This window comes from Symphalangus syndactylus, chromosome 21, assembly GCF_028878055.3.
Source record: "Symphalangus syndactylus isolate Jambi chromosome 21, NHGRI_mSymSyn1-v2.1_pri, whole genome shotgun sequence".
Classification (NCBI taxonomy): Eukaryota; Metazoa; Chordata; class Mammalia; order Primates; family Hylobatidae; genus Symphalangus; species Symphalangus syndactylus.
In genome coordinates this window covers 56,361,851-56,375,892 of record NC_072443.2, presented here as the reverse complement: position 1 = coordinate 56,375,892, position 14,042 = coordinate 56,361,851, and the positions used below count along the sequence as shown (strand labels likewise).

General features: G+C 41.1%; 1 protein-coding gene across 1 annotated transcript in view; it reads left to right on the top strand.

Moving 5' to 3' along the window:
• SYN2 (synapsin II) overlaps positions 1-14,042 on the top strand; it is a 184,785-nt gene that overhangs the window by 122,793 nt on the left and 47,950 nt on the right. The window contains exons 2-3 of the mRNA XM_055259405.2: positions 11,315-11,372; positions 12,548-12,639. Coding sequence (XP_055115380.1) covers positions 11,315-11,372; positions 12,548-12,639 — 150 coding nt within the window. The remainder of the gene's footprint in view (positions 1-11,314; positions 11,373-12,547; positions 12,640-14,042) is intronic.

Sequence of the window (14,042 nt, the reverse complement as noted above, 5' to 3'; positions counted from 1 at the left end):
TGTCCATCCTCAGTGGGGAGGGCAATCTGCTTGACTCAGTCTACCCATTCAAATGTTAATCTCATCCAGCAACACCCTCACAAACACATTTAGAAATAATGTTTAAACAAATATCTGGGCACCTGTGGCCTGATCAAGTTAACACATTAACTGTCATAGGTGTGCTTTGTATAAGGCAGTGGTGAGTGTGAGGTTGAGTTGTTGGAGAATAGGAAGGATGTATAAGACACAGTATGCACTATCAGGGGGCTTCTGATACAGAGGAGAAAAGAGACAAATTAAAAATCAGCTGATGATACTAGACTGTTTGAAGTGACAAATCAACAGGTTTCATTCAGGCTAGGCTTCCAGAAGGAGGAGAAACTACTGCAGGAAGGGAGGTCAGGGAAGATTTCCTAAGGAGGCAGAACTTGTTTTGGACCTTGAAGAATTATGGCAGGGGTGATTTCACAGTGGTCCAAGGCACAGGAGCTGGGAAACTCTGAATTATAGAAGGAGTAGAGCAGGGCTCCTGCATATGCTTATGCAGGTTGTTCACTGTACAAGGACATCTGTCTGAGGAGACAAGTAGGGGCTGGGATGCAGCCCCACATTCTGCTCACCGATCCAAGTGCCCTGGTGCAGGAGTGTGTCCTGCAGGCATCCTGAGGAAGAGGTGCCTTTTTCTAATTCCTATGGAGACACTGAAGCAGACTTAAGAGATATTAGTTGCAAACAGAAGGGTGAGACCAGATCATGGAGGACATTTCCTTGTATCTAGACTGCTACCAAAGGATGGGAACATGCAGCTCTGGTGACAGCAGTGACTGTGGGTGTGATTCGTGACCATATAGTGGAGGTAGACCTGCAGTATTCACGATGCTAGGAGCCTTACATATCTGGCATAAAATAAAGCCAAATCTTCAAAATTATATTTGCCTGCTCTTTCTTCAAAGCAAACTTGATAACTGTGACCCACTTTGCTCCAATATCAAATCATCCTGATTTAATTTTATAAGCCAGTCATAGAAAGAAAATCTGTCCCATGACTCCACAGCATTCTGTTCTGTAGCTCCACTATAATTACAGACAAATGCATCTAATCTTCCCGTCATGTGTTCTCCTGAGTTGCAGGATTCTTTTTTTTTTTTTTCTGTATTTGATAATCTTGTTATCTTGTGATACTGCATCATTTAATTATTCCCCAAAATAGAGATCTTCAGAAAATCTATTCAGAAAAAGTGATTTGCTGTTCCCAACTGAAATCACAGCTGGGATGTTTACACAGAAATTAGTTATTTTCAGATCTTTGGGATTGCTGCTTTTCTTAAGGGATCTCATCTGCCACATAAGGCTGTTGAAGCCTCCTACAGATCACCTGATGAAATTTCATAAACTCCAGAGAAGGACTAAGTGGGCATTCACAGAGGTCTTCAAGCCTAGGACTCTGTGTCAGGTTGAGCCTGGTTGCCCTCTCTGATTTTTTTCTTTTTCTTTCTGCTTTTTTGAGACAGGGTTTCACCATGTTGGCCAGGCTGGACTTGAACTCCTGGGCTCAAGTGATCCTCCAGCCTCAGCCTCTCAGGTAGTTTGGAGTGCAGGCACACGTCATAGCACTGAGCTGCCCTCTGATATTAATCTCCAAATATCTAGCTATGTTCAGTAACTCTATAAACATTTCATGTGTCAAACAGTAGGACAGGCTTTGGTAACACAAAATGAGTAGAGCAGAATCCTCACCTAAGGAAGTATATGGTCTCTAAACTTGATCATCAAAAGAGTTGGAATTTAACTTGACTAGCTCTGCCACCTACTAACTGCTACCTTTAAAAGCAAGTCAGTTAATTCATGCCTCATTTTTCTATAAAACCAGTACCATTAAGACGACATTCTTGTAAGAGGCATATTGTGAGGATTAATTTGGGTGATCTGAGATGAGTGATTTGATTTGTATAGGGTCACTCAATGTTTGTTTTTTCTTTCCCTCCTCCTCCACACCCGTGTGTTGCCTTTGTCTTTACAGACTGAAGAAGACTCATTATTTTAGCTTCACTAAAATCAGAGCCATTTCGGTGCTGGGAAAACTGGCTAGCCATATGTAGAAAGCTGCAACTGGATCCCTTCCTTACACCTTATACAAAAATTAATTCAAGATGGATTAAAGACTTATATGTTAGACCTAAAACCATTAAAATCCTACAAGAAAACCTAGGCAATACCATTCAGGACATAGGCGTGGGCAAGGACTTCATGTCTAAAACACCAAAAGCAATGGCAACAAAAGCCAAAATCGACAAATGGGATCTCATTAAACTAAAGAGCTTCTGCACAGCAAAAGAAACTATCATCAGAGTGAACAGGCAACCTACACAATGGGAGAAAATTTTTGCAACCTACTCATCTGACAAAGGGCTAATATCCAGAATCTACAATGAACTCAAACAAATTTACAAGAAAAAAACAAACAACCCCATCAAAAAGTGGGCAGAGGACATGAACAGACACTTCTCAAAAGAAGACATTTATGCAGCCAAAAAACACATGAAGAAATGCTCCTCATCACTGGCCATCAGAGAAATGCAAATCAAAACCACAGTGAGATACCATCTCACACCAGTTAGAATGGCCATCATTAAAAAATCAGGAAACAACAGGTGCTGGAGAGGATGTGGAGAAATAGGAACACTTTTACACTGTTGGTGGGACTGTAAACTAGTTCAACCATTGTGGAAGTCAGTGTGGCGATTCCTCAGGGATCTCGAACTAGAAATACCATTTGACCCAGCCATCCCATTACTGGGTATATACCCAAAGGACTATAAATCATGCTGCTATAAAGACACATGCACACGTATGTTTATTGCGGCACTATTCACAATAGCAAAGAGTTGGAACCAACCCAAATGTCCAACAACGATAGACTGGATTAAGAAAATGTGGCACATATACACCATGGAATACTATGCAGCCATAAAAAATGATGAGTTCGTGTCCTTTGTAGGGACATGGATGAAACTGGAAAACATCATTCTCAGTAAACTATCGCAAGGACAAAAAACCAAACACCGCATGTTCTCACTCATAGGTGGGAATTGAACAATGAGAACTCATGGACACAGGAAGGGGAACATCACACTCCGGGGACTGTTGTGGGGTGGGGGGAGGGGGGAGGGACAGCATTAGGAGATACACCTAATGCTAAATAACGAGTTAATGGGTGCAGGAAATCAACATGGCACATGGATACATATGTAACAAACCTGCACATTGTGCACATGTACCCTAAAACCCTAAAGTATAATAATAATAAAAAAAAAAAAATCAGAGCCATTTCATTTTGTTCTGTTTTTCTCTGGACCATTTCTAGTTTCATCATGTCACTTGTGTCCAGGTGAGTGGACCTAATATGCTGTAGCACAAATAGGAAAGCATTACAGCTTGTACAAGATGGAGTTAGGGCATGAGTAGCCCTTTATGTTGGGTTTCCATAAGCTTTCTAGTGATAACTAACATTTTTTCACCTTTCACTCTATCTTTTTGGTTTTTGCCTGTTACAGCTCACAGGACTCTTCAGGAAACAATTTTCTGTCATTCCAGGTTCCTTTACCGGATTGTAGTTGAGCATTCCAGTTCATGATCCTCTGATAAGATTATTTCCCCTGAATGTGTTTTCTTACACTTAGTCACATTAAAACTCCCTGCCACTTTTCTGCCCACGTCCACATCTTCTTTCAGTTTACCCCTAATCATCTTGGCATTTTAATCCCTGGAAGAGCTGAATGCCATCTGCAACCTTGGCAATTTCCCCATGCACTCTCTTCCAGATCATTTATATGAATGTTAACTAAGACACCATGCAGCTTGCTCTCTATCTCAGAAGTGCCTTACTTGCAGAGCATTTGATATAACAATTTAATCAGTGAGTTAATATCAAAGACCAGCCACAGAATGTTGCCTTTATCTGGGAAAGTATTCATGTCTTCCTATTTGTTTCTTATTCTGAACCAAACCAATGATCCATAACAGAAATTTCTCCAGGTACTGAAAGGTTTATGGTCCATAAATTAGATAACAAGTCCAAATTTGAATTGAGAACCCCTTCAATGTAAAGCCTGACTATTTGAGGTCTTATTTATGTCTCTGTTCCAGAACATCTATAGTGGGAGTTCTACAAAGTGTTATGTCATTTCATTAAACCTGATGTTTTAAATGTCGCTGTCATTTCCCAGCTAGCTACTAAGCTCCTAGACCTAATCAATCAAGTGATTAATTGAATTGTCAGGTGAGTGCTGCGCAATAGGTATTGGTTTGCCAAGTGCCAGTAAAATAGAAAATTCTGAAGTCTAGTTACTATACTGGCTTCTGAAATGATCTTAAGCACTGGTTCATTCCTTTTAGTCTTCTCCACATTCCAGAGAAAGCAGTCTCTCAGATCTTAGGCATATTTGACTATATGATCTCTCTGCTTAAAATCTTTCAGTATTTTCTGAGACGGTTGGGAAAACTTGAATACAGACTCAGTAAATATGTTAATAAAATTAATTTTGTTTGGTGAGACAATGGCATGGCACTTATATTTAAAAAGTCATTATCCTAGAATATCGGCAAATTAATACAGACGAAGTAGATTAGAGGTTACCTGGGACTGAGGGGAGAGGGGAATGGGCACTTATTGCTTATTGGCTACAGAGTTTTTGTTTGGGATGATGAAAAAGTTTTGAAAAATAGATAGTGGTGGTGGTTGCACGACATTGTGAATACTGCTGAGGTGTATACGTAAAAGTGGTTAAAATGGAAAATGTTGTTATGTCTCTTTTGCCACTGTAAATCATAAAAATAAGAATCATTAACAGAATGCTTAAAAATTGACAGGATAAATGACATGATATTTGGGACTTACTTTAAAATACTCAAACCATAGTCTCAACAACAAAAACAGTGAGGGTAATAGATGAAAAAGATTGGTAAAATGTTGATGATGATTGCAGATATTTCTGCAGTGAAAACTCGTAAAAAATCGTTTGGAGACTAGCCCTCAAGTCCCAGAGACTCCACCTGACATTTAAAGCTCTTTGCCCTGCCTCTTCCCTGCCTTGGGAACCTCCGGTCTTCACTGTTCAGCCGGCAGTGTGCTGGGCCCCTGTAGTGCCCAGAGCCTCACCCAAGCTTCTGTGCCTTTGCCCTTACATTTCAATTCTGCATCCTCCTTCCTATGTGGCTAATTCCTACTCATTCTTTAAGACTCAGTTCAGTCTCTTTGGAGCATTCCTAGACTTCTGCAGGCAGGGAGAATGGCTCCCTCCTTTGGGTTCCCATAATGCTGTGCTTGTATGTCTGCTACAGTTGATACCCTTAATTATAATCTTTTATTTTTGTTTCTGTCTCTCCACTGACATATGAGGTAGAGGAAACTTTCTTTCCACTGTACATCCTCCTGGACTATATGAAACTTTTATTATTGTTTTAGTTGTGTGCTTAAATTTTTTTTTAAAGGAAAAAATTAAAAGGTAGAAATGTGAGTGCTAGATGTAAATCTGAAGAGTTGAGCGGGAACTTAGCAGTGACCCCCATATAGATACTGGCGTCCTTTTTGTAGACTGTGCTTTCTGTACTTTGTGACCACTAATGTTTGCCAATTTTTATAGTTCCAGCACCTACCACTGGGTGCTCAGTAAATTTTTGCTGAATTTACTGACAAACCACGGCGTTTCTTTCTACAGGTTGCAAAAGCCAGCTATCCAGCTTCTTTGAGGGAGGGAAGTGGATGCATACTTGTTAGAAGAGACAGTTAATATTCGGGTATGGTTTTTCAGAGCAGCAAATAAGCAGCTGGAGGGATACCCCTGTGCCAGTAGTCTGTGGCTGTTCAGCCAGTGCAGTGAGTGGTGAGCTGTGACTGCAATTAGCTGCAGTACTCATCTTGCCTGTGGGTGGCGGCAGGCGCTCACAAACTTGCACCAGGACAGGCAGGCATGATTTTTACCCTAACAGTTTAGGTGGGGAAATAGCAATCTCCTACTATTTCTAGTTTATTTTCTAACTTCTTGAAGCCTTCAGATGTTTGGTTGAAAGAACAAGGCCTGAGTCAGAGTCAGTAAGAGCCAGAAACTAGCACCTTGTTAAAGGTAAATGTCTAGACCAGTGCTAGATATTTACTAGGTGCTGGACTATTTCCAGAGCTCTGGGAAAGTGTCTTCCTCCCTAAATGCCTTCTGGAGTATGTGAATCCATCTTTAGTGCTGTCATCTTCTAGCCTGAGATTTGATCCTTATGCAAATTCCAGTCATCTTGGGAGGATTTATACTCTAGGCTGTTTCAGGTCCATTAGCTCCAATATAGACAGAGATTGAAAACAGATTTTCATGTGGAGAAGGAGAGGAAGGAAAGAATTTGACCCTTAGGATTGACACATGTGAGAAGAAGATGGCAGGGCCTGCAGAAATAGGCTCCGTCTTGAGGGTGCTCTCTTCTGGTTTTCTCCAGTGGTCCAGCCCAAACCACCACTCCTAACATCCCAGTCAATAAGCAAGTCCTGATTGTGAGGCCACTAAGTCACAGCTCTGTGAAGGATTTGGAAATTTATGGATATAATGATTATATTTGTACAGGCCTAGAGCATATAATCAAACAATAAGACATAATCAGTATTTAAAAACAAAAATTTTCTGAAAAATCCAAGACTCACATATGGATCATCCCCGCTCTGAAGCATTGTTACATAATCTAGTGATCTGAGGCGTAGATGGGGGAGCAGTGTCTGATTATTAGCCAACCGACTTTGAAAGGTAGTATCAGATGATGATGCTATGAGCCAAATAGCATGAGCAGACAATAAATGTGATGAAAGTTCAGAAAAGGAAGAAGCCATGTTGGCTGTAGTCATATTAAAACAGCATAAATGTTTGCTGCTTTTTGCTAACAGTGCTTCATATTTGCATAAATTTCAGCATTTCCAAAACTTCATGTCATCTGATTTCATTAAATCTTCACAACCACCTGTGAGCCAAACATTATTAAATGAGGTAAAATACATAAAACACTTAGAATAGTGCCTAGTACATCACAAGTGTTCACTATTAAGATCACTATTAGCCCTATTTTATAAATGACACAACTAAGACTCAGAGAGGCATTATTTGCCCAAAGTCACACAGCTGGGAAGTGGTAGAAGTAGGCCTGAACTCAGCTTCCCTGGCTCCTATTTCTAGAACTCTTTCTCCATTATCCCATGCATAAAAGAGGGCGTATTTAAGCTAGGCTTGCCTGGGTTGGGCCAAGTTTCGTGGGGGCGTTAGAAGTCTCTGAAATCATATTCCTCAGCCTCACAAGCCCTAGTTGTTCGGTGGATGGGAATTGATGAAGGTATTCACTTCCTTGAGTAACAAGAGTTAAATCTAGAAGCTCTTGCTCATTTTAGCAATAAGGGGAGATGGTTCATTACCTGGTCCATCAAGGAAGCTGCAAGCCATTAAACTTACATAGATCCTCAGCTGCTAGGCTTGTTAAGAAAAATGTTACAATAGGGGGAAATTGACAACACAGGCACTACAGATATTTTTAGTCTGTGTTTCAAGGATGTACATCTTGGGTTCTGTTTAGGATTGAGCACAAGGGGATGAATTTAGATTTATGTGACAAGACTGCCAATCAGAAAATTCATATTGGTGGGGCATGGTGGCTCACTCCTATCATCCCAGCACTTTCAGAGTCCAAGGCAGGAGGATTGCTTGAGCCCAGGAGTTCAAGAACAGCCTGGGCAACATAGTGAAACCTTGTCTGTACAAAAAAAAATTTAAAAATTAGCCTGGCATGGTGGCATGTGCCTGTAGTTCCAGCTACTCTGGAGGCTGAGGCAGGAAGACCACTGGAGCTCAGGCGGTCGAGGCTACAGTGAGCTATGATTGCACCACTGCACTGTAGCCTGCTCAGCAGAGCAAGATCCTGTCTCAAAAAAAAAAAAAAAAAAAGTCGGTACTGGGCATCTTATCTGTTCCTATCTTATGCAAGGGACTGTGTGGGAAAACTAAGGGAAGTAGAGTAGTTTTCCCAAACTTTCAAATGCTGGTAAGAGTGTTATCTTTTTCTTGGATGGGGGACAGTTTGGGAATATCAGTAAAAACCATAACTGTGTCTGTTCCTTGTACCAGCACTTCTGTCACAAATTATTTATCCTATGGATATATTTTTAAATGTAAGCCATTGTAGCACTGTTTGTAATAGCAAAAACAAGAAACTAGAAATCTAATGTGCTCACCAACATGTAATGCCAATACCAATAAATGCTTACCAATAAATACTATATGTCCTTCAAATGGAATTTCATGCAACTATTAAAAAGGAAGAGGCCCATCAATATGTGCTGAAAGCATATCACTAAGATATATTTTTAAGTGCAAAAAACAAAAGTTTAAAAAATTTATGTAGCATGCCATATGTATGTGTTTGAAGCATATATGTATGTGGGTATATCCACACATTTTTTCCCCTCCACTGGAAGTATATGCTTATAATTGATAATAGGAAGTATATGTGATAAGAGAGGAATGGGAAAAAAGAATATTTTACTTTTTGTTTTATCCTGTTATATAATTTTAAAGATAGATTGATTGGTTTAACCACATGATATACTATTTTTACAAAATTTAAGCCTCCCTAAGGTCACACAACCAGGAAAGGGTACAGCTAGAATTCACACCCCAGATTGTGATTCCAGAGCCCATCCTCTGGATTCCAGCACACTGCCCTGTACTAGTGTTCTCTTAGTATCAGGAAATACTTCTATTATTTGCTAGCAAGTTACACAATTTTTCATGAAAATACCTAGAATCAAAATGTCCAAGAGCCTGGAGCTGCAAGAATATGCTCACTCTCCAGAAGAGGGCTCTGTGCCCCATCTGCCGGCCATCTTGGCTCTTTTTCTATAAGGTTGTGGCTCAGCCAAGAGAGGTCAGTGACCCTGGGCCAGGAAACACACACTAAGATTTCCAACAGGACAAATTACCTTAAGGAAAAGGCATTAGGATAGCTAGAGAGGTGGGGGTGGAGGGAAGGCATGAAAACAGTTCATTAGCCAACTTGGTCAATGGGCAGGTGCAGGAAGTGGCAGATAAACCCAGCCAGAATCTATAAATATACTTCAATATCAGTGTTCAAAACCCACAAAATAAATGAGTGAATTAAGAAACTTGGCAGCATGTAAGCACCTCGATGTAAACTCTTAGTTCTAGCCTTAACTCCCATGAACTTTTCTTTCTGATTTGGGCATGTTATTTAATTGTCCTGGGCTTCAGTTTCCCGTCAGCCAAATGGACCACATTATCTCTCCTGGTTCCTTCACAGAGTTGTGAGGAACAACTAGGGCAAGGAACATGCTTTGCAAATGCAAGGCATCATACGAAATGCGAGGTTATTGTTAATGTCTCTGAGATTTACCTCACAGAAGGAGAGCTATTTTGAGACAGGAAAATAGGAGGAAGCATCAGAAAAGCATTGCTGATAACAAAGTAGACATACCTCACCAATGAAAGAAAGGGATCTCATGGGTCATTCACTCCAGTTCCTCCTTTTTATAGTCATGGACAAAAACCTGCAGAGTCCAAGATCTGCAGAGAAGTGATAGTGCCATACTAGACTCTATTAGTTAAACCTGTAAATAAAATGGAATAGTAGCCAAAGAAAGGGAATATACTACAGCGCCCCTGCCTGAGGGGCTTGCTGAGCTGTGAATGTTGATCAGGGTCCTGGAAACAAACTGGTGTGAAGCTTAATAAGAAATTGGGGCAGAGGTGGGGGGTGGACTTAAGTGGTCCAGCTCCAGGATGGCTGAGTGCCTCAGAGGAGCAATTTGAGGGTGGCCAGGGACTTGGATAGGACAAATGACAACTTCCTAGAACGGGGTGTTCCAGAACCCATAGAGAAAAGGAAACAGCCTGGCCTCGTCCCGGGTAGTTGACAGGAACCAGGGTAGGAAGTATTTGTAGTGGGACTAATGCTCACATCGTTAAGTCCCTTGTGAGTGGAAGAAGGAAAATGGGAACAAATGCAATGTGGCACACACAGGGCAAGTCCGTTTTTGTAGTGGTGTGAGCAGAGATGGAGAGAATAGATCACCAGGGGGAGACAGTGCCTGCAGTGTGAAGGGCAGTGGGCTCAGAGTGCCACAGACTTGGCTGTGAATACTGGCTCTGCCACTAACTTGCTATAGGGCCTTGAATACAGCATTTTCAATTCTGAATCTTGGTTTCCTTGTCTCTGAAATGAAGCTCTTTCTCTGTATCTTATATGTTGTTAGGACTAAATGAGATGTTCTTGAAAACAACTTGCATGTAATTCCTAGAACATGATGCCCAATAAATATTGGTTTATTCCTTCATTTTGGGGACAAACTCCCAAAAACTCTCCAATGAAATATTACAGTTGGAAATTTCAAGCACTGGAAAAGCAAGCTCAACTTACCTAACAGGTGGAGTATGGAAAGGCCCTTTTGACAAATGGAGAACCAGCCTAAAAGGACAGATAAGGAAATCTAATGTGGGGAGGGCAGGTTAGAAGCAAAGTAGGAATTAATATAAATATAAGCATAAAAATATCTGCTTATAAGGGATTACTTATTACAGGGGATTAATTAATGCATTAATATGAGGTTTCTCTAGATCTGTGACAAACTGGGAAGATACTATGTACTGTGTAACTCACCTTGACCCATTTTCTTGACTGCTCAGAAATGTGGGCTAAGTTTTGTGTTCAAATGCAATGGCTTCCCTCGGTCTTTTCCCGCTACTTTCTATTTTGGTCTAATTAATTTCCTCTCATTCATTGATTGTTCTTTAATCCTTATTTTGTTGGTTATATTATTAAATTACTAGTTGCCTTGGGTCCTCTTTGTATGGGTATGAAGAAGTAAAGTGATAATAACAGTTTCTTTAAAAACTAAAAATCCAAGGGTGGATACCAAATAGAAAACCATAGTAAAATGAAGGATCAAGGAAAATAAGGAAACTACAGAGATGTATAAAGCTGATCTAGCCTTTACTAAGAATAAAATGGGGAAATTCCTATTTCTAGATGCGTTTCATAGCCAAAAGACCAGAGATGATTATAACAAAACCTGATAATGAAAGGATGTTTTGGATTATTTTATAGATGGGTAAATTGAGGTTAAAAGAGAGGAAATGGTTTGTCTTGTGATCTCATAGCAGAATGTGGATCAGAATCCAGGTCTCTTGACCCTCATTCTGGAGATCTGTCTGCTGTGGTCCTCTTCTTTGTAATAGTAAATGTCTGACTTTAACTACTTGCACAAAACTAATTTGTGTGGGTTTATTCTTTTCTCCAGGGCCAAGTGCTTTCGGGGCAAAAAAGTCCTTGGAGATTATGATATCAAGGTGGAACAGGTAATCAGCCTGAAGCCCAGAGCTGCATCTGCATAATCACAGTTTCTTCTTGGCATGCCAGAGTGAACCATCTCGTTCTGCTGAATGGAATACTGTGTCCGTCACTGGGTTCTGGACTCTGCATCTCCTTTCTCTCCTGACCTTTCTCTCTGTGAGGCATGGTCCTGGAGTCTGCATCTTTTCATTTCTCTGATTCCTTTTTATGGCTCTAGTGTCTGTAGATGAGCAAGCAGTTTGGTTCTTAGGACCCTCTTGCAGTGTAAGGTTCCCAGACTGAGGAAAACCTTAGACGAATGTCTTCCCAGAATGTTGCATGTTACCTCCGTATTGTTGGTGGCAAGATATTTCTCGGTAGGCACATGTCTGCCATTCAGGTATGCTGCCCCGAGTGATGGCTCCTTTGGGCCTGAGGCTATACTTTAGAGGAAACTTAGAAAAGAACACTTCCTTGTTTTAATACAGTGAAGCACTGCAAGTCCAATTTTTTTTTTCCTCCATCCTTTGCTTCATAATAAATAGTGATTGGGTCTGTTTGGGGAAGAGGAGGATGTTCAGTTTCAACAATGCATGTATTTCCTATGTGATAAAAGAAGTTTCTCATTATTCATTATACAGTGTGTTATGATTTACTGACTGTCTTCAAACAACTTGTTACATAGGCAAGATTGATAAAAATTATTCCCATTTTATAGATCAGGAAAACGGAAACCCAGAGAGGACAAGTAACTTGCTTAATGTTTTATGCAGCTAGGTAAGGGGAAAGCAGAACTAAAACCTAGTTGCCTAAATTTAGACCTAGTGCTTTTATGTTGAAACTGATAAAAAGACATTTGTCTCAGTCCACATTCTCGCTCTGTAGAGAGGCAGCACAAAGGATGCTGGGCTGGGAGTTAGAGGACCTGAGTTTTGCTCCTTTCTCTGCCAATGATAAGTTTTATTTGACCTAAAGAGTTACTTAGCTGCTCTGAGCCTCAATTTCCTCCTTTGGTACATGGGGATAATTATCTCTGTCCCACCTTCATCACAGTGTTGCTATGAGAATTAGACTAACTTAGTATGTGAACATGTTTCGAAAACTGTATATAAATGTTTGGTGGTAGGGATGTTGCTGCTGTTATGTAGAGGACTTGGTGAAGTCAGGATTGTGAAGTTATTCCCCTATTATTATTTTCCAGGCAGAATTTTCAGAACTCAACCTGGTGGCTCATGCAGATGGCACCTATGCTGTGGATATGCAGGTTCTCCGGAATGGCACAAAGGTTGTCCGGTAAGGGTCTTTCTGTCCTCAGGATCATTGTGACTGTCTCCAGAGTTACTACCTCTGGCTCAAAGAGGTGGTTTCTAAGTCAGGTGTTGGAGTGAGATAGCAGTGCCGTGTATGGTATACAGAACTTAATGATGTGTGTTGTGCAGAAATAGTAGAACAGGCAGAGAAAGCCAGCTTCTCGCTGAGCTTAGTCCAGTGGTAGAGAAAACAGCCTTAAGCTTCACGGACTCAGAGCTCACTTAGAGATAACTGGATTCCTTATAGGATTATTTCCCCCAACCCCTTCAGCCAGTGCAGCTCTGTGCTTTTATCCTGCATACATTTCCCTTGGAAAACAGAGTTCCATTGCTTTAAAACAAACAAACAGACTTGAAAATGTCTGATGTAGTTCAGCCTTCCATTTTACATTGATTTGCTTAGATTCCCCTAGTGAGTTGTGGCAGAGCCCTGTCTTCTATGTGAGATCACTTGACTCTCCATCCTGTATTCTTTCTATATTCCTCATTCCTGGGAACTCCTAAGTCTGATAGAAAAACCTATGGCTGGAAGAGACATGGTGGGTGGAAGAAAATTAGCAATTATTGAGCACTTACATGCCAGGTGGTATGCTGGATGCCTCATAGATGTGATGTTGTCATACTCACAGAATTTTGTGAGGGAGGTAATGAGAATTCCAGATTGGAAAGTGGCGGAGCGGGGAGAGGGGGCGGCAGGAAATGGTTTCAACAAGTGTTATTCTTCCCAGGAGCTCAGTATGGCTTCAGGTTTTCAGACATCAGTCTTGTTCCAAGAAGAGTCTTCACCTCACTCTCTTCCCCACCTCAATCTACAGTAACCTGACAGGCTTCCAGTGTCCAACAGGAACTAGGTTGGTGACAGGAAAGGCCAGACTGGAGGTGTCTGGAACCTAACAACAGGAAATATGAGCTTGTCCATTCTGAAGATCAAGGAAGAAGACAGAAACAGAGATGTCCATCCGGGTGGGGAGTGAGCTCAGGTAGCTCCTACAAGAGAAAATGGATGGGCTCCTCCAGCTGTAGGTAGAGAAGGTAATGGGGATGCATGAACACAAGCCGGTGGTGACAGAGAGGCCCAGTAGCAGGGCAAGAATAAAGGCAGGCCCTTCTGGGTACCAGGGTAGGAACTCAGGGGCTGGCCACAGTGTACAGCTCAATTCCTATAACTGGGGTGTGGGATTGGAGTTGTATCTCAGGCATACAGCTGGTGCCAACTTCCCAGAACTGGGACACAAGAAGGTCAGAGCAGCTCTAACAGATGCCATGTTTCTGTTTGTTTGTTTGTTTAATAGATTGAGGGGATTCATGTGCAGATTTGTTACACGAATTATGTATATTATGTAATGGTGAAGTTTGGGGTTCTAATGTTCCATCACCCAAATAGTG